The 21,011-nt window shown below is 44.1% G+C and overlaps 1 protein-coding gene across 1 annotated transcript in view; it reads right to left on the minus strand.

The window, feature by feature from the left end:
* Positions 1-21,011, minus strand: part of LOC148474690 (cytochrome P450 4B1-like) — a 200,924-nt gene that overhangs the window by 103,371 nt on the left and 76,542 nt on the right. The window contains exon 7 of the mRNA XM_088458233.1: positions 13,739-13,845. Coding sequence (XP_088314359.1) covers positions 13,739-13,845 — 107 coding nt within the window. The remainder of the gene's footprint in view (positions 1-13,738; positions 13,846-21,011) is intronic.

The following is a 21,011-nucleotide window of genomic DNA, read 5'->3' on the forward strand; positions in this document are numbered from 1 at the left end:
TTAGTGCAGGGATAAGGGAATGGAGCTGTCAGTAGTCAGTGTGATGTGCGGTATTAGTGCAGGGATAAATGATTAGAGCTGTCAGTAGTCAGTGTGCTGTGCGGTAGAGCAGGGATAAGGGAATGGAGATGTCAGTAGTCAGTGTGCTGTGCGGTATTAGTGTAGGGATAAGGGAATGGAGCTGTCAGTAGTCAGTGTGCTGTGCGGAATTAGTGCAGGGATAAGGGAATGGAGCTGTCAGTAGTCAGTGTGATGTGCGGTATTAGTGCAGGGATAAGGGAATGGAGCTGTCAGTAGTCAGTGTGCTGTGCGGTATTAGTGCAGGGATAAGGGAATGGAGATGTCAGTAGTCAGTGTGCTATGCGGTATTAGTGCAGGGATAAGGGAATGGAGCTGTTAGTAGTCAGTGTGCTGTGCGGTATTAGTGCAGGGATAAGGGAATGGAGCTGTCAGTAGTCAGTGTGCTGTGCGGTATTAGTGCAGGGATAAGGGAATGGAGCTGTCAGTAGTCAGTGTGCTGTGCGGTATTAGTGCAGGGTTAAGGGAATGGAGCTGTAAGTAGTCAGTGTGCTGTGCGGTATTAGTGCAGGGATAAGGGAATGGAGCTGTCAGTAGTCAGTGTGCTGTGCGGTATTAGTGCAGGGATAAGGGAATAGAGCTGTCAGTAGTCAGTGTGCTGTGCGGTATTAGTGCAGGGATAAGGGAATAGAGCTGTCCGTAGTCAGTGTGGTGTGCGGTATTAGTGCAGGGATAAGGGAATGGTGCTGTCAGTAGTCAGTGTGCTGTGTGGTATTAATGCAGGGATAAGGGAATGGAGCTGTCAGTAGTCAGTGTGATGTGCGGTATTAGTGCAGGGATAAGGGACTGGAGCTGTCAGTAGTCAGTGTGCTGTGCGGTATTAGTGCAGGGATAAGGGAATGGAGCTGTCAGTAGTCAGTGTGCTGTGCGGTATTAGTGCAGGGATAAGGGAATGGAGCTGTCAGTAGTCAGTGTGGTGTGCGGTATTAGTGCAGGGATAAGGGAATGGAGCTGTCAGTAGTCAGTGTGCTGTGCGGTATTAGTGCAGGCATAAGGGACTGGAGCTGTCAGTAGTCAGTGTGCTGTGCGGTATTAGTGCAGGGATAAGGGAATGGAGCTGTCAGTAGTCAGTGTGCTGTGCGGTATTAGTGCAGGGATAAGGGAATGGAGCTGTCAGTACTCAGTGTGCTGTGTGGTATTAGTGCAGGGATAAGGGAATGGAGCTGTCAGTAGTCAGTTTGCTGTGCGGTATTAGTGCAGGGATAAGGGAATGGAGCTGTCAGTAGTGAGTGTTCTGTGAGGTATTAGTGCAGGGATAAGGGAATAGAGCGGTCAGCAGACAGTGTGCTGTGCGGTATTAGTGCAGGGATAAGGGAATGGAGCTGTCAGTAGTCAGAGTGCTGTGCGGTATTAGAGCAGGGATAAGGGAATGGAGCTGTCAGTAGTCAGTGTGCTGTGCACTATTGGTGTAGGGATGAGGGAATGGAGCTGTCAGTAGTCAGTGTGCTGTGCGGTATTAGTGCAGGGATAAGGGAATGGAGCTGTCAGTAGTCAGTGTGCAGTGTGGTATTAATGCAGGGATAAGGGAATTGAGTTGTCAGTAGTCAGTGTGCTTTGCGGTATTAGTGCAGGGATAAGGGAATGGAGCTGTCAGTAGTCAGTGTGCTGTGCGGTATTAGTGCAGGGATAAGGGAATGGAGCTGTCAGTAGTTAGTGTGCTGTGCGGTATTAGTGCATGTATAAGGGAATGGAGCTGTCAGTAGTCAGTGTGCTGTGCGGTATTAGTGCAGGGATAAGGGAATGGAGCTGTCAGTAGTCAGTGTGCTGTGCGGTATTAGAGCAGGGATAAGGGAATGGAGCTGTCAGTAGTCAGTGTGCTGTGCAGTATTGGTGTAGGGATGAGGGAATGGAGCTGTCAGTAGTCAGTGTGCTGTGCGGTATTAGTGCAGGTATAAGGGAATGGAGCTGTCAGTAGTCAGTGTGCTGTGTGGTATTAGTGCAGGGATAAGGGAATGGAGCTGTCAGTAGTCAGTTTGCTGTGCGGTATTAGTGCAGGGATAAGGGAATGGAGCTGTCAGTAGTCAGTGTTCTGTGCGGTATTAGTGCAGGGATAAGGGAATAGAGTGGTCAGTAGTCAGTGTGCTGTGCGGTATTAGTGCAGGGATAAGGGAATGGAGCTGTCAGTAGTCAGTGTGCTGTGCGGTATTAGAGCAGGGATAAGGGAATGGAGCTGTCAGTAGTCAGTGTGCTGTGCGGTATTACTGCAGGGATAAGGGAATGGAGATGTCAGTAGTCAGTGTGCTGTGCGGTATTAGTGCAGGGATAAGGGAATGGAGCTGTCAGAAGTCAGTGTGCTGTGCAGTATTAGTGCAGGGCTAAGGGAATGGAACTGTCAGTAGTCAGTGTACTGTGCACTATTAGTTCAGTGGTAAGGGAATGGAGCTGTCAGTAGTCAGTGTGCTGTGCGGTATTAGTGCAGGGATAAGGGAATGGAGCTGTCAGAAGTCAGTGTGCTGTGCGGTATTAGTGCAGGGATAAGGGAATGGAGCTGTCAGTAGTCAGTGTGTTGTGCGGTATTAGTGCAGGGATATGGGAATATAGCTGTCAGTGGTCAGTGTACTTTGCAGTATTAGTGCAGGGATAAGGGAGTGGAGCTGTCAGTAGTCAGTGTGCTGTGCGGTATTAGTGCAGGGATATGGGAATGGAGCTGTCAGTAGTCAGTGTGCTGTGCGGTATTAGTGCAGGGATAAGGGAGTGGAGCTGTCAGTAGTCAGTGTGCTGTGCGGTATTAGTGCAGGGATATGGGAATGGAGCTGTCAGTAGTCAGTGTGCTGTGCGGTATTAGTGCAGGGATATGGGAATGGAGCTGTCAGTAGTCAGTGTGGTGTGCGGTATTAGTGCAGGGATAAGGGAATGGAGCTGTCAGTAGTCAGTGTGGTGTGCGGTATTAGAGCAGTGATAAGGGAATGGAGCTGTCAGTAGTCAGTGTGCTGTGCAGTATTGGTGTAGGGATGAGGGAATGGAGCTGTCAGTAGTCAGTGTGCAGTGTGGTATTAATGCAGGGATAAGGGAATGGAGCTGTCAGTAGTCAGTGTTCTGTGCGGTATTAGTGCAGGGATAAGGGAATAGAGCGGTCAGTGGTCAGTGTGCTGTGCGGTATTAGTGCCGGGATAAGAGAATGGAACTGTCAGTAGTCAGTGTGCTGTGCGGTATTAGAGCAGGGATAAGGGAATGGAGCTGTCAGTAGTCAGTGTGCTGTGCAGTATTGGTGTAGGGATGAGGGAATGGAGCTGTCAGTAGTCAGTGTGCAGTGTGGTATTAGTGCAGGGATAAGGGAATGGAGCTGTCAGTAGTCAGTGTGCTGTGCGGTATTAGTGCAGGGATAAGGGAATGGAGCTGTCAGTAGTCAGAGTGTTGTGCGGTATTAGTGCAGGGATATGGGAATATAGCTGTCAGTGTTCAGTGTAATTTGCAGTATTAGTGCAGGGATAAGGGAGTGGAGCTGTCAGTAGTCATTGTTCTGTGCGGTATTAGTGCAGGGATAAGGGAATGGAGATGTCAGTAGTCAGTGTACTGTGCGGTAGTGCAGGGATAAGGGAATGGAGCTATCAGTAGTCAGTGTGATGTGCGGTATTAGTGCAGGGATAAGGCAGTGGAGATGTCAGTAGTCAGTGTGCTGTGCGGTATTAGTGCAGGGATAAGTGAATGGAGCTGTCAGTAGTCAGTGTACTGTGCGGTATTATTGCAGGGATAAGGGAATAGAGCTGTCAGTAGTCAGTGTGCTGTGCGGTATTAGTGCAGGGATAAGGGAATGGAGCTGTCTGTAGTCAGTGTGCTGTGCGGTATTAGTGCAGGGATAAGGGATTGGTGCTGTCAGTAGTCAGTGTGCTGTGCGGTATTAGTGCAGGGATAAGGGAATGGAGCTGTTAGTAGTCAGTGTACTGTGCGGTATTAGTGCAGGGATAAGGGAATAGAGCTGTCAGTAGTCAGTGTGCTGTGTGGTATTAGTGCAGGGATAAGGGAATGGAGCTGTCAGTAGTCAGTGTGCTGTGCGGTATTAGTGCAGGGATAAGGGAATGGAGCTGTCAGTGGTCATTGTACTTTGCGGTATTATTGCAGATATAAGGGAATGGAGCTGTCAGTAGTCAGTGTGGTGTGCGGTATTAGTGCAGGGATAAGGGATTGGAGCTGTCAGTAGTCAGTGTGGTGTGCAGTGTTAGTGCAGGGATAAGGGAATGGAGCTGTCAGTAGTCAGTGTGCTGTGCGGTATTACTGCAGGGATAAGGGAATGGAGCTGTCAGTAGTCAGTGTGCTGTGCGGTATTACTGCAGGGATAAGGGAATGGAGCTGTCAGTAGTCAGTGTGGTGTGCGGTATTAGTGCAGGGATAAGGGAATGGAGCTGTCTGTAGTCAGTGTGCTGTGTGATATTAGTGCTGGGATAATGGAATGGAGCTGTCAGTAGTCAGTGTGCTCTGCGGTATTAGTGCAGGGATAAGGGAATGGAGCTGTCAGTAGTCACTGTGCTGTGCGGTATTAGTGCAGGGATAAGGGAATGGAGCTGTCAGTAGTCAGTGTGCTGTGCGGTATTAGTGCAGGGATAAGGGAATGGAGATGTCAGTAGTCAGTGTGCTGTGCGGTAGTGCAGGGATAAGGGAATGGAGCTATCAGTAGTCAGTGTGATGTGCGGTATTAGTGCAGGGATAAGGCAATGGAGATGTCAGTAGTCAGTGTGCTGTGCGGTATTAGTGCAGGGATAAGTGAATGGAGCTGTCAGTAGTCAGTGTACTGTGCGGTATTATTGCAGGGATAAGGGAATAGAGCTGTCAGTAGTCAGTGTGCTGTGCGGTATTAGTGCAGGGATAAGGGAATGGAGCTGTCTGTAGTCAGTGTGCTGTGCGGTATTAGTGCAGGGATAAGGGAATGGTGCTGTCAGTAGTCAGTGTGCTGTGCGGTATTAGTGCAGGGATAAGGGAATGGAGCTGTTAGTAGTCAGTGTACTGTGCGGTATTAGTGCAGGGATAAGGGAATAGAGCTGTCAGTAGTCAGTGTGCTGTGTGGTATTAGTGCAGGGATAAGGGAATGGAGCTGTCAGTAGTCAGTGTGCTGTGCGGTATTAGTGCAGGGATAAGGGAATGGAGCTGTCAGTGGTCATTGTACTTTGCGGTATTATTGCAGATATAAGGGAATGGAGCTGTCAGTAGTCAGTGTGGTGTGCGGTATTAGTGCAGGGATAAGGGATTGGAGCTGTCAGTAGTCAGTGTGGTGTGCGGTGTTAGTGCAGGGATAAGGGAATGGAGCTGTCAGTAGTCAGTGTGCTGTGCGGTATTACTGCAGGGATAAGGAAATGGAGCTGTCAGTAGTCAGTGTGCTGTGCGGTATTACTGCAGGGATAAGGGAATGGAGCTGTCAGTAGTCAGTGTGGTGTGCGGTATTAGTGCTGGGATAAGGGAATGGAGCTGTCTGTAGTCAGTGTGCTGTGTGATATTAGTGCTGGGATAATGGAATGGAGCTGTCAGTAGTCAGTGTGCTCTGCGGTACTAGTGCAGGTATAAGGGAATGGAGCTGTCAGTAGTCACTGTGCTGTGCGGTATTAGTGCAGGGATAAGGGAATGGAGCTGTCAGTAGTCAGTGTGCTGTGCGGTATTAATGCAGGGATAAGGGAATGGAGATGTCAGTAGTCAGTGTGCTGTGCGGTATTAGTGCAGGGATAAGGGAACGGAGATGTCAGTAGTCAGTGTGCTGTGCGGTATTAGTGCAGGGATAAGGGAATGGAGCTGTCAGTAGTCAGTGTGCTGTGCGGTATTAGTGCAGGGATAAGGGAATGGAGCTGTCAGTAGTCAGTGTGCTGTGCGGTATTAGTGCAGGGATAAGGGAATGGAGCTGTCAGTAGTCAGTGTGCTGTGCGGTATTAGTGCAGGGATAAGGGAATAGAGCTGTCAGTGGTCATTGCACTTTGCGGTATTAGTGCAGGGATGAGGGAATGGAGCTGTCAGTAGTCAGTGTGCTGTGCGGTATTAGTGCAGGGATAAGGGATTGGAGCTGTCAGTAGTCAGTGTGGTGTGCGGTGTTAGTGCAGGGATAAGGGAATGGAGCTGTCAGTAGTCAGTGTGCTGTGCGGTATTAGTGCAGGGATAAGGGAATGGAGCTGTCAGTAGTCAGTGTGCTGTGCGGTATTAGTGCAGGGATATGGGAATGGAGCTGTCAGTAGTCAGTGTGCTGTGCGGTATTAGTGCAGGGATATGGGAATGGAGCTGTCAGTAGTCAGTGTGGTGTGCGGTATTAGTGCAGGGATAAGGGAATGGAGCTGTCAGTAGTCAGTGTGGTGTGCGGTATTAGAGCAGTGATAAGGGAATGGAGCTGTCAGTAGTCAGTGTGCTGTGCAGTATTGGTGTAGGGATGAGGGTATGGAGCTGTCAGTAGTCAGTGTGCAGTGTGGTATTAATGCAGGGATAAGGGAATGGAGCTGTCAGTAGTCAGTGTTCTGTGCGGTATTAGTGCAGGGATAAGGGAATAGAGCGGTCAGTAGTCAGTGTGCTGTGCGGTATTAGTGCAGGGATAAGGGAATGGAACTGTCAGTAGTCAGTGTGCTGTGCGGTATTAGAGCAGGGATAAGGGAATGGAGCTGTCAGTAGTCAGTGTGCTGTGCAGTATTGGTGTAGGGATGAGGGAATGGAGCTGTCAGTAGTCAGTGTGCTGTGCAGTATTAGTGCAGGGATAAGGAAATGGAGCTGTCAGTAGTCAGTGTGCAGTGTGGTATTAATGCAGGGATAAGGAAATGGAGTTGTCAGTAGTCAGTGTGCTGTGCGGTATTAGTGCAGGGATAAGGGAATGGAGCTGTCAGTAGTCAGTGTGCAGTGTGGTATTAATGCAGGGATAAGGGAATGGAGTTGTCAGTAGTCAGTGTGCTGTGCGGTATTAGTGCAGGTAAAAGGGAATGGAGCTGTCAGTAGTCAGTGTGCTGTGCGGTATTAGTGCAGGGATAAGGGAATGGAGCTGTCAGTAGTCAGTGTGTTGTGCGGTATTAGTGCAGGGATATGGGAATATAGCTGTCAGTGGTCAGTGTACTTTGCAGTATTAGTGCAGGGATAAGGGAGAGGAGCTGTCAGTAGTCAGTGTGCTGTGCGTATTAGTGCAGGGATATGGGAATGGAGCTGTCAGTAGTCAGTGTGCTGTGCGGTATTAGAGCAGTGATAAGGGAATGGAGCTGTCAGTAGTCAGTGTGCTGTGCAGTATTGGTGTAGGGATGAGGGAATGGAGCTGTCAGTAGTCAGTGTGCAGTGTGGTATTAATGCAGGGATAAGGGAATGGAGCTGTCAGTAGTCAGTGTTCTGTGCGGTATTAGTGCAGGGATAAGGGAATAGAGCGGTCAGTAGTCAGTGTGCTGTGCGGTATTAGTGCAGGGATAAGGGAATGGAGCTGTCAGTAGTCAGTGTGCTGTGCGGTATTAGAGCAGGGATAAGGGAATGGAGCTGTCAGTAGTCAGTGTGCTGTGCAGTATTGGTGTAGGGATGAGGGAATGGAGCTGTCAGTAGTCAGTGTGCTGTGCGGTATTAGTGCAGGGATAAGGGAATGGAGCTGTCAGTAGTCAGTGTGCAGTGTGGTATTAATGCAGGGATAAGGGAATGGAGTTGTCAGTAGTCAGTGTGCTGTGCGGTATTAGTGCAGGGATAAGGGAATGGAGCTGTCAGTAGTCAGTGTGCAGTGTGGTATTAATGCAGGGATAAGGGAATGGAGTTGTCAGTAGTCAGTGTGCTGTGCGGTATTAGTGCAGGTAAAAGGGAATGGAGCTGTCAGTAGTCAGTGTGCTGTGCGGTATTAGTGCAGGGATAAGGGAATGGAGCTGTCAGTAGTCAGTGTGCTGTGCGGTAATACTGCAGGGATAAGGGAATGGAGATGTCAGTAGTCAGTGTGCTGTGCGGTATTGGTGCAGGGATAAGGGAATGGAGCTGTCAGTAGTCAGTGTGCTGTGCAGTATTAGTGCAGGGATAAGGGAATGGAACTGTCAGTAGTCAGTGTACTGTGCAGTATTGGTGCAGGGGTAAGGGAATGGAGCTGTCAGTAGTCAGTGTGCTGTGCGGTATTAGTGCAGGGATAAGGTAATGGAGCTGTCAGTAGTCAGTGTGCTGTGCGGTATTAATGCAGGGATAAGGGAATGGAGATGTCAGTAGTCAGTGTGCTGTGCGGTATTAGTGCATGGATAAGGGAATGGAGATGTCAGTAGTCAGTGTGCTGTGCGGTATTAGTGCAGGGATAAGGGAATGGAGCTGTCAGTAGTCAGTGTGCTGTGCGGTATTAGTGCAGGGATAAGGGAATGGAGCTGTCAGTAGTCAGTGTGCTGTGCGGTATTAGTGCAGGGATAAGGGAATGGAGCTGTCAGTGGTCATTGCACTTTGCGGTATTAGTGCAGGGATAAGGGAATGGAGCTGTCAGTAGTCAGTGTGCTGTGCGGTATTAGTGCAGGGATAAGGGATTGGAGCTGTCAGTAGTCAGTGTGGTGTGCGGTGTTAGTGCAGGGATAAGGGAATGGAGCTGTCAGTAGTCAGTGTGCTGTGCGGTATTAGTGCAGGGATAAGGGAATGGAGCTGTCAGTAGTCAGTGTGGTGTGCGGTATTAGTGCAGGGATAAGGGAATGGAGCTGTCAGTAGTCAGTGTGCTGTGTGATATTAGTGCAGGGATAATGGAATGGAGCTGTCAGTAGTCAGTGTGCTGTGCGGTATTAGTGCAGGGATAAGGGAATGGAGCTGTCAGTAGTCAGTGTGGTGTGCGGTATTAGTGCAGGGATAAGGGAATGGAGCTGTCAGTAGTCAGTGTGCTGTGTGATATTAGTGCAGGGATAATGGAATGGAGCTGTCAGTAGTCAGTGTGCTCTGCGGTATTAGTGCAGGGATAAGGGAATGGAGCTGTCAGTAGTCAGTGTGCTGTGCGGTATTACTGCAGGGATAAGGGAATGGAGATGTCAGTAGTCAGTGTGCTGTGCGGTATTAGTGCAGGGATAAGGGAATGGAGCTGTCAGTAGTCAGTGTGCTGTGCAGTATTAGTGCAGGGATAAGGGAATGGAACTGTCAGTAGTCAGTGTGCTATGCGGTATTAGTGCAGGGATAAGGGAATGGAGCTGTCAGTAGTCAGTGTGTTGTGCGGTATTAGTGCAGGGATATGGGAATATAGCTGTCAGTGGTCAGTGTACTTTGCAGTATTAGTGCAGGGATAAGGGAGTGGAGCTGTCAGTAGTCAGTGTGCTGTGCGGTATTAGTGCAGGGATATGGGAATGGAGCTGTCAGTAGTCAGTGTGCTGTGCGGTATTAGAGCAGTGATAAGGGAATGGAGCTGTCAGTAGTCAGTGTGCTGTGCAGTATTTGTGTAGGGATGAGGGAATGGAGCTGTCAGTAGTCAGTGTGCTGTGCGGTATTAGTGCAGTGATAAGGGAATGGAGCTGTCAGTAGTCAGTGTGCAGTGTGGTATTAATGCAGGGATAAGGGAATGGAGTTGTCAGTAGTCAGTGTGCTGTGCGGTATTAGTGCAGGGATAAGGGAATGGAGCTGTCAGTAGTCAGTGTGCTGTGCGGTATTAGTGCAGGGATAAGGGAATGGAGCTTTCAGTAGTCAGTGTGCTGTGCGGTATTAGTGCAGGTAAAAGGGAATGGAGCTGTCAGTAGTCAGTGTGCTGTGCGGTATTAGTGCAGGGATAAGGGAATGGAGCTGTCAGTAGTCAGTGTGCTGTGCGGTATTACTGCAGGGATAAGGGAATGGAGATGTCAGTAGTCAGTGTGCTGTGCGGTATTAGTGCAGGGATAAGGGAATGGAGCTGTCAGTAGTCAGTGTGCTGTGCAGTATTAGTGCAGGGATAAGGGAATGGAACTGTCAGTAGTCAGTGTAAAGTGCACTATTAGTGCAGGGGTAAGGGAATGGAGCTGTCAGTAGTCAGTGTGCTGTGCGGTATTAGAGCAGGGATAAGGGAATGGAGCTGTCAGTAGTCAGTGTGCTTTGCGGTATTAGAGCAGGGATAAGGGAATGGAGCTGTCAGTAGTCAGTGTGCTGTGCAGTATTGGTGTAGGGATGAGGGAATGGAGCTGTCAGTAGTCAGTGTGCAGTGTGGTATTAATGCAGGGATAAGGGAATGGAGCTGTCAGTAGTCAGTGTTCTGTGCGGTATTAGTGCAGGGATAAGGGAATAGAGCGGTCAGTAGTCAGTGTGCTGTGCGGTATTAGTGCAGGGATAAGGGAATGGAGCTGTCAGTAGTCAGTGTGCTGTGCGGTATTAGAGCAGGGATAAGGGAATGGAGCTGTCAGTAGTCAGTGTGCTGTGCAGTATTGGTGTAGGGATGAGGGAATGGAGCTGTCAGTAGTCAGTGTGCTGTGCGGTATTAGTGCAGGGATAAGGGAATGGAGCTGTCAGTAGTCAGTGTGCAGTGTGGTATTAATGCAGGGATAAGGGAATGGAGTTGTCAGTAGTCAGTGTGCTGTGCGGTATTAGTGCAGGGATAAGGGAATGGAGCTGTCAGTAGTCAGTGTGCAGTGTGGTATTAATGCAGGGATAAGGGAATGGAGTTGTCAGTAGTCAGTGTGCTGTGCGGTATTAGTGCAGGTAAAAGGGAATGGAGCTGTCAGTAGTCAGTGTGCTGTGCGGTATTAGTGCAGGGATAAGGGAATGGAGCTGTCAGTAGTCAGTGTGCTGTGCGGTAATACTGCAGGGATAAGGGAATGGAGATGTCAGTAGTCAGTGTGCTGTGCGGTATTGGTGCAGGGATAAGGGAATGGAGCTGTCAGTAGTCAGTGTGCTGTGCAGTATTAGTGCAGGGATAAGGGAATGGAACTGTCAGTAGTCAGTGTACTGTGCAGTATTGGTGCAGGGGTAAGGGAATGGAGCTGTCAGTAGTCAGTGTGCTGTGCGGTATTAGTGCAGGGATAAGGTAATGGAGCTGTCAGTAGTCAGTGTGCTGTGCGGTATTAATGCAGGGATAAGGGAATGGAGATGTCAGTAGTCAGTGTGCTGTGCGGTATTAGTGCATGGATAAGGGAATGGAGATGTCAGTAGTCAGTGTGCTGTGCGGTATTAGTGCAGGGATAAGGGAATGGAGCTGTCAGTAGTCAGTGTGCTGTGCGGTATTAGTGCAGGGATAAGGGAATGGAGCTGTCAGTAGTCAGTGTGCTGTGCGGTATTAGTGCAGGGATAAGGGAATGGAGCTGTCAGTGGTCATTGCACTTTGCGGTATTAGTGCAGGGATAAGGGAATGGAGCTGTCAGTAGTCAGTGTGCTGTGCGGTATTAGTGCAGGGATAAGGGATTGGAGCTGTCAGTAGTCAGTGTGGTGTGCGGTGTTAGTGCAGGGATAAGGGAATGGAGCTGTCAGTAGTCAGTGTGCTGTGCGGTATTAGTGCAGGGATAAGGGAATGGAGCTGTCAGTAGTCAGTGTGGTGTGCGGTATTAGTGCAGGGATAAGGGAATGGAGCTGTCAGTAGTCAGTGTGCTGTGTGATATTAGTGCAGGGATAATGGAATGGAGCTGTCAGTAGTCAGTGTGCTGTGCGGTATTAGTGCAGGGATAAGGGAATGGAGCTGTCAGTAGTCAGTGTGGTGTGCGGTATTAGTGCAGGGATAAGGGAATGGAGCTGTCAGTAGTCAGTGTGCTGTGTGATATTAGTGCAGGGATAATGGAATGGAGCTGTCAGTAGTCAGTGTGCTCTGCGGTATTAGTGCAGGGATAAGGGAATGGAGCTGTCAGTAGTCAGTGTGCTGTGCGGTATTACTGCAGGGATAAGGGAATGGAGATGTCAGTAGTCAGTGTGCTGTGCGGTATTAGTGCAGGGATAAGGGAATGGAGCTGTCAGTAGTCAGTGTGCTGTGCAGTATTAGTGCAGGGATAAGGGAATGGAACTGTCAGTAGTCAGTGTGCTATGCGGTATTAGTGCAGGGATAAGGGAATGGAGCTGTCAGTAGTCAGTGTGTTGTGCGGTATTAGTGCAGGGATATGGGAATATAGCTGTCAGTGGTCAGTGTACTTTGCAGTATTAGTGCAGGGATAAGGGAGTGGAGCTGTCAGTAGTCAGTGTGCTGTGCGGTATTAGTGCAGGGATATGGGAATGGAGCTGTCAGTAGTCAGTGTGCTGTGCGGTATTAGAGCAGTGATAAGGGAATGGAGCTGTCAGTAGTCAGTGTGCTGTGCAGTATTTGTGTAGGGATGAGGGAATGGAGCTGTCAGTAGTCAGTGTGCTGTGCGGTATTAGTGCAGTGATAAGGGAATGGAGCTGTCAGTAGTCAGTGTGCAGTGTGGTATTAATGCAGGGATAAGGGAATGGAGTTGTCAGTAGTCAGTGTGCTGTGCGGTATTAGTGCAGGGATAAGGGAATGGAGCTGTCAGTAGTCAGTGTGCTGTGCGGTATTAGTGCAGGGATAAGGGAATGGAGCTTTCAGTAGTCAGTGTGCTGTGCGGTATTAGTGCAGGTAAAAGGGAATGGAGCTGTCAGTAGTCAGTGTGCTGTGCGGTATTAGTGCAGGGATAAGGGAATGGAGCTGTCAGTAGTCAGTGTGCTGTGCGGTATTACTGCAGGGATAAGGGAATGGAGATGTCAGTAGTCAGTGTGCTGTGCGGTATTAGTGCAGGGATAAGGGAATGGAGCTGTCAGTAGTCAGTGTGCTGTGCAGTATTAGTGCAGGGATAAGGGAATGGAACTGTCAGTAGTCAGTGTAAAGTGCACTATTAGTGCAGGGGTAAGGGAATGGAGCTGTCAGTAGTCAGTGTGCTGTGCGGTATTAGAGCAGGGATAAGGGAATGGAGCTGTCAGTAGTCAGTGTGCTTTGCGGTATTAGAGCAGGGATAAGGGAATGGAACTGTCAGTAGTCAGTGTGCTGTGCGGTATTAGTGCAGGGATAAGGGAATGGAGCTGTCAGTAGTCAGTGTGCTGTGCGGTATTAGTGCAGGGATAAGGGAATGGAGCTGTCCGTAGTCAGTGTGGTGTGCGGTATTAGTGCAGGGATAAGGGAATGGTGCTGTCAGTAGTGAGTGTGCTGTGTGGTATTAATGCAGGGATAAGGGAATGGGGCTGTCAGTAGTGAGTGTGCTGTGTGGTATTAATGCAGGGATAAGGGAATGGGGCTGTCAGTGTGATCTGCAGTATTAGTGCAGTGATAAGGGAATGTTGCTGTCAGTAGTCAGTGTGATGTGCGGTATTAGTGCAGGGATAAGGGAATGGGGCTGTCAGTAGTCAGTGTGCTGTGCGGTATTAGTGCAGGGATAAGGGAATGGTGCTGTCAGTAGTGAGTGTGCTGTGTGGTATTAATGCAGGGATAAGGGAATGGGGCTGTCAGTGTGATCTGCAGTATTAGTGCAGTGATAAGGGAATGTTGCTGTCAGTAGTCAGTGTGATGTGCGGTATTAGTGCAGGGATAAGGGAATGGGGCTGTCAGTAGTCAGTGTGCTGTGCGGTATTAGTGCAGGGATAAGGGAATGGAGCTGTCAGTAGTCAGTGTGGTGTGCGGTATTAGTGCAGGGATAAGGGAATGGAGCTGTCAGTAGTCAGTGTGCTGTGCGGTATTAGTGCAGGGATAAGGGAATGGAGCTGTCAGTAGTCAGTGTGCTGTGCGGTATTAGTGCAGGGATAAGGGAATGGAGCTGTCAGTAGTCAGTGTGGTGTGCGGTATTAGTGCAGGGATAAGGGAATGGAGCTGTTAGTAGTCAGTGTGGTGTGCGGTATTAGTGCAGGGATAAGGGAGTGGAGATGTAAGTACCTTGGCATATAAGAGAATGTCCAAAAAGTCCAGGTGTCTCTTCTGCTTTATCTTCTCAAGCTCCGTCTCCTGTTTGAGAGATTCTTTCCTCTGGTTAATTACTTTATCTATAATGGAAACATTTTATTATTATTATAGCTCAAATATATACAATTATGGTGGGGGGGGGAGGAATCATACTGTAGATTGAAAACATAAAATTATTTGTAAGCAACAATTTCAGTGTCAAGAATCCAGAACAAATCAGAAAGTGAGAGTATCCAGGTTTATTTTAGAGAGTATTAAAATATCTGTGGTGCCATTGTGAAGGGCCCTGTCATGAAGATAGTGGTTACACCTGGACCATAACCAAAAGTGTGCCGTAACAACCACTGTTGAGAATATTACCAGACTGAGAATTAAGGGTGCTTGAGTGATGCCTGTCATGTCTGTATGCTGTTATACATGTTATCCTGTCATGTCTATATGATATTATTTATGTAATCCTGTCATGTCTGTATGCTATTATACATCTTATCCTATCATATCTGAATGCTATTATACATGTTATCCTATCATGTCTGTATGCTGTTATACATGTAATCCTGTCATGTCTGTATGCTGTAATTCATGTAATCCTGTCATGTCTGTTGCTGTAATTCATGTAATCCTGTCATGTCTGTGTGCTGTAATTAATGTTATCCGGTCATATCTGTATGCTTTAATACATGTTTCCTGTCATGTCTGTATCCTTTTATACATGTTATCCTGTCATGTATGTATGCTGTTATTCATGTTATCCTGTCATGTCTGTATGCTATTATTCATGTTATCCTGTCATGTCTATTGGTGTAATTCATGTAATCCTGTCATGTCTGTTGCTGTAATTCATGTTATTCTGTTCCTGTCTGTATGCTGTAATACATGTTATCGTGTCCTGTCTGTATGCTGTAATTCATGTTATCCTCTCCTGCCTGCATGCTGTAATTCATTATTTCCTGTCATGTCTGTATGCTGTTATACATTTTATCCTGTCATGTATGTATGTATGCTGTTATTCAATTTATCCTGTCATGTCTTTATGATGTTATACATGTTATCCTGTAATGTCTGTTTGATATTATACATGTTATCCTGTCATGTCTTTATGCGGTTATACACATTATCCTGTCATGTCTGTATGCTGTTATTCACATTATCCTGTAATGTTTGTTTGCTGTTATTCACGTTATCCTGTCATGTATGTATGCTGTCATACATGTTACCATGTCATGTCTGACAGTTTTATTCATGGTATTCTGTCATGTCTATATGCAGTTATACATGTTTTCCTGTCATGTCTGTATGATTTTATTCATGTTATCCAGTCATGCCTTTATGCTGTTATTCCTGTTATCCTGTCATGTCTGTTTGCTGTTATTTATGTTATTCTCTCATATCTGCATGCTTTTATTCATGTTACAATGTCATGTCTGTATGCTGTTATTCATGTTATCCTGTGATTTCTTTATGCTGTTATACTTGTTATCCTGTCATGTATTTATTCTGTTATACATGTTATCTTGTCATGTCTGTGTGCTATTATTTATGTTATCCTCTCATTTTTTGTATGCTGTTATACATGTTATCCTGTCATGTCTTTATGCTGTTATACATGTTATCCTGTTATGTCTTTATGCGGTTTTACATGTTATCCTGTCATGTCTGTATGCTGTTATTCATGTTATCCTGTCATGGCTGTATGCTATTATTCACCTTATCCTGTCATGTCTGTATGCTGTTATTCATGTTATCCTGTCATGGCTGTTATATATTTGATATATTCTCATGTCTGAATGCTGTTATACATATTATCCTGTCATGTCTTTATGTTGTTATACATGTTATCCTGTCATGTCTTTTTGCAGTTATACATGTTATCCTGTAATGTCTGTATGCTGTTATTCATATTATCCTGTCATGTCTATTTGCTATTATTCAGCTTATCCTGTCATGTCTGTATGCTGTTATTCATGTTATCCTGTCATGTCTGAATGCTGTTATTCATATTATCCTGTCATGTAAGTGTGCTATTATACATGTTATCCTGTCCTGTCTTTATGATGTTATAAATGTTATCCTGTAATGTCTGTATGCTGTTATACATGTTATCCGGTCATGTAAGTGTGCTATTATACATGTTATTTTGTCATGTCTGTGTGCTATTATACATGTTATCCTGTTATGTCTGTATGCTGTTATACATGTTATCCTGTCATGTCTGTATGCTGTTATACATGTTATCCTGTCATGTCTGTATGCTGTTACACATATTATCCTGTCATGACTGTCTGCTGTTATACATGTTATCCTGTCATGTCTTTATTCTGTTGAACATGTTATCCTGTCATGTTTTTATGCTGTTATACACATTATCCTGTCATGTCTGTATGCTGTTATACATGTTATCCTTTCATGTCTGTATGCTGCTATACACGTTATCCTGTCATCTGTGTTTGCTGTTATTTATGTTTTCCTGTCATGTCTTTATTCTGTTGAACATGTTATCCTGTCATGTTTTTATGCTGTTATACACATTATCCTGTCATGTCTGTATGCTGTTATACATGTTATCCTTTCATGTCTGTATGCTGCTATACACGTTATCCTGTCATCTGTGTTTGCTGTTATTTATGTTTTCCTGTCATGTCTGTGTGCTCTTATTCATGTTATCCTGTCATGTCTGTATGCTGTTATACATGTTTTCCAGTCATGTCTGTGTGATGTCATTCATGTTATCTTGTCATGTCTGTGTGCTATTATTTATGTTATCCTCTCATGTCTGTATGCTGTTATACATGTTATCCTGTCATGTCTATATGCTGTTATACATATAATCCTGCCATGTATGTATGATGTTATACATGTTATCCTGTTATGTTTGTGTGCTGTTGTTAATTTTATCCTGTCATGTATGTGGCTGTTATTTATGTTATCCTGTCATGTCTGTATGCTGTTATTCATGTTATCCAGTCATGGCTGTATGCTTTTATTGATGTTTTCCTATCATCTCTGTATGCTGTTATTCATGTTATCCTGTCATGTCTGTATGCTGTTATACATGTTATCCTGTCATGTCTTTATGCTGTTGAACATGTTATCCTGTCATGTCTTTATGCTGTTATACACATTATCCTGTCATGTCTGTATGCTGTTATACATGTTATCCTTTCATTTCTATATGCTGCTATACACGTTATCCTGTCATCTGTGTTTGCTGTTATTTATGTTATCCTGTCATGTCTGTGTGTTGTTATTCATGTTATCCTGTCATGTCTGTATGCTGTTATACTTGTTTTCCTTTCATGTCTCTGTGCTGTCATTCATGTTATCTTGTCATGTCTGTGTGCTATTATTTATGTTATCCTCTCATGTCTGTATGCTGTTATACATGTTATCCAGTCATGTCTATATGCTGTGTTACATATAATCCTGTCATGTCTGTATGATGTTATACATGTTATCCTGTTATGTTTGTGTGCTGTTATTCATGTTATCCTGTCATGTATGTGTGCTGTTATTTATGTTATCCTGTCATGTCTGTATGCTGTTATACATGTTATCCTGTCATGTCTGTATGCTGTTATACATATTATCCTGTAATGTCTTTATGCTGTTATACATGTTTTCCTGTCATGTCTGTATGCTTTTTTTCATGTTATCCTGACATGTCTGTATGCAGTTATACATGTTATCCTGCCATGTCTTTATGCTGTTATACATGTTATCATGTCATGTCTGTATGATATTTTATATGTTATCCTATCATGTCTGTATGCTGTTGTTAATATTATCCTGTCATGTCTGTATGCTGTTATACATGTTATCCTGTCATGTCTTTATGCTGTTATAAATGTTAACCTGTCATGTCTTTATACTGTTATACATGTTATCCTGTCATGTCTTTATGTGGTTTTACATGTTATCCTGTCATGTCTATATGCTATTATTCATATTATACTGTCATGGCTGTATGCTGATATGTATTTGATATATTCTCATGTCTGTATGCTGTTATACATATTACCCTATCATGTCTTTATGCTGTTATACATGTTATCTTGTCATGTCTTTTTGCAGTTATACATGTTATTCTGTCATGTCTGTATGCTGTTATTCATGATATCCTGTCATATCTGTTTGCTGTTATTCATGTTATTCTGTCATGTCTATTTGCTGTTATTCACCTTATCCTGTCATGTCTGTATGCTGTTATTCATGTTATCCTGTCATAGCTGTATGCTGTTATTCATGTTATCCTGTCATGTCTGTTTCCTGTAATTCATGTTATCCTGTCATTTCTCTATGCTGTTATTCATGTTATCCTGTCATTTCTTTATGCTGTTATACACGTTAACCTGTCATGTGTGCATGCTGTTATTCACGTTATCCTGTTATGTTTGCATGCTGTTATTCATGTTATCCTGTCATGTCTGTATGCTGTTATTCACGTTATCCTGTCATGTCTGTATGCTGTTATTCATGTTATCCTGTCATGGCTGAATGCTGTTATGCATGTTATCCTGTCCTGTCTTTATGATATTTTACATGTTATCCTGTAATGTCTGTATGATGTTATACATGTTATCCTGTCATGTCTGTATGCTGTTATTCATGTTATCCTGTCATGGCTGTATGCTTTTATTGATGTTTTCCTATCATCTCTGTATGCTGTTATACATGTTATCCTGTCATGTCTGTATGCTGTTATACATATTATCCTGTAATGTCTTTATGCTGTTATACATGTTTTCCTGTCATGTCTGTATGCTTTATTTCATGTTATCCTGACATCTCTGTATGCAGTTATACATGTTATCCTGCCATGTCTTAATGCTGTTATACATGTTATCATGTCATGTCTGTATGATATTATTCATATTTACCTGTCATGACTGTATGCTGATATGTATTTGATATATTCTCATGTCTGTATGCTGTTATACATATTATCCTGTCATGTCTTTTTGCAGTTATACATGTTATTCTGTCATGTCTGTATGCTGTTATTCATGTTATCCTGTTATGTCTATTTGATGTTATTCACCATATCTTGTCATGTCTGTATGCTGTTGTTAAAATTATCCTGTCATGTCTGTATGCTGTTATACATGTTACCCTGTCATGTCTTTATGCTGTTAAACATTTTAACCTGTCATGTCTGTATGATATTATTCATATTATCCTGTCATGACTGTATGCTGATATGTATTTGATATATTCTCATGTCTGTATGCTGTTATACATATTATCCTGTCATGTCTTTTTGCAGTTATACATGTTATTCTGTCATGCCTGTATGCTGTTATTCATGTTATCCTGTCATGTCTATTTGATGTTATTCACCTTATCCTGTCATGTCTGTATGCTGTTATTCATGTTATCCTGTCATGGCTGTATGCTGTTATACATGTTATCCTGTTATATCTGTATGCTTTTATTCGTGTTATCCTGTCATGCCTATATGCTATTATACAAGTTATCCTCTCATGTCTGTATGCTGTTATTCATGTTATCCTGTCATGGCTGCATGCTGTTATACATGTTATCCTGTCCTGTGTTTATGATGTTATACATGTTATCATGTAATGTCTGTATGATGTTATACATGTTATCCTGTCTTGTCTGTATGCTGTTGTACATGTTATCCTGTCATGTATGTATGCTGTTATACATGTTATCCTGTCATGTCTGTATGCTGTTATACATGTTATCCTGTCATGTCTGTATACTGTTACACTTATTATCCTGTCATGTCTGTATGCTGTTATACATGTTATCCTGTCATGTCTGTATACTGTTACACTTATTATCCTGTAATGTCTTTATGCTGTTTTGAATGTTATAGTGTCATATCTGTATGATGTTATTCATATTAAACTGTCATGTCTGTATGTTTTTTTTATGTTATCCTATCATGGCTGTATGCTGTTGTACATGTTATCCTGTCATGTCTATATGCTATTATACAAGTCATCCTGTCATGTTTTTATGCTGTTATACATGTAATCCTGTTATGTCTGTATGCTTTTATTCATGTTATCCTGTCATGCCTGTGTGCTATTATACAAGTTATCCTGTCATGTCTGTAAGCTGTTATTCATGTTATCCTGTCATGGCTGCATGCTGTTATACATTTTATCCTGTCCTGTCTTTATGATGTTATACATTTTATCATGTAAAGTGTGTATAATGTTATACATGTTATCCTGTCTTGTCTGTATACTGTTATACATGTTATCCTGTCATGTATGTATGCTATTTTACATATTATTCTGTCATGTCTGTATGCTGTTATAAATGTTATCCTGTCATGCCTGTATGCTATTACAGATATTATCCTGTCATGTCTGTATGCTGTTATTCATGTTATCCTGTCATGGCTGTATGCTGTTATTCATGTTATCCTGTCATGTCTGTATGCTGTTATTCACGTTATCCTGTCATGTCTCTATGCTGTTATTCATGTTATCCTGTCATGGCTGTATGCTGTTATACATGTTATCCTGTCCTGTCTTTATGATGTTTTACATGTTATCCTGTAATGTCTTTTTGCTGTTATACATGTTATCCTGTCATGTCTTTATGGTGTTATACACGTTATCCTGTCATGTCTGTATGCTGTTATTCACGTTATCCTGTCATGTGTGTTTGCTGTTATTCACATTATCCTGTCATGTCTGTATGCTGTTATTCATGTTATCCTGTCATGGCTGTATGCTGTTATACATGTTATCCTGTACTGTCTTTATGCTGTTATAAATGTTATCCTGTCATTTCTGTATGATGTTATACATGTTATCCTGTCATCTCTGTATGCAGTTATACATGTTATCCTATCATGTCTGTATGCTCTTGTTCATGTTATCCTGTCATGTCTGTATGCTGTTGTTCATGTTACCCTGTCATGTCTCTATGCTGTTATATATGTTATCCTGTTTTATCTGTGTGCTGTTATACATATTATCCTGTCATGTCTGTATGATGTTATACATGTTAGCCTGTAATGTCTATATGCTGTTATACATATTATCCTGTCATGTATGTATGCTTTCATTCATGTTATCCTGTCATGTCTATATGCTATTATACAAGTCATCCTGTCATGTCTTTATGCTGTTATACATGTAATCCTGTTATGTCTGTATGCTTTTATTCATGTTATACTGTCATGCCTGTATGCTATTATACAAGTTATCCTGTCATGTCTGTATGCTGTTATTCATGTTATCCTGTCATGGCTGTATGCTGTTAT

The sequence above is a fragment of the Taudactylus pleione genome, unplaced genomic scaffold (assembly GCF_031769625.1).
Source record: "Taudactylus pleione unplaced genomic scaffold, aTauple2 ptg000819l, whole genome shotgun sequence".
NCBI classification, from domain to species: Eukaryota; Metazoa; Chordata; class Amphibia; order Anura; family Myobatrachidae; genus Taudactylus; species Taudactylus pleione.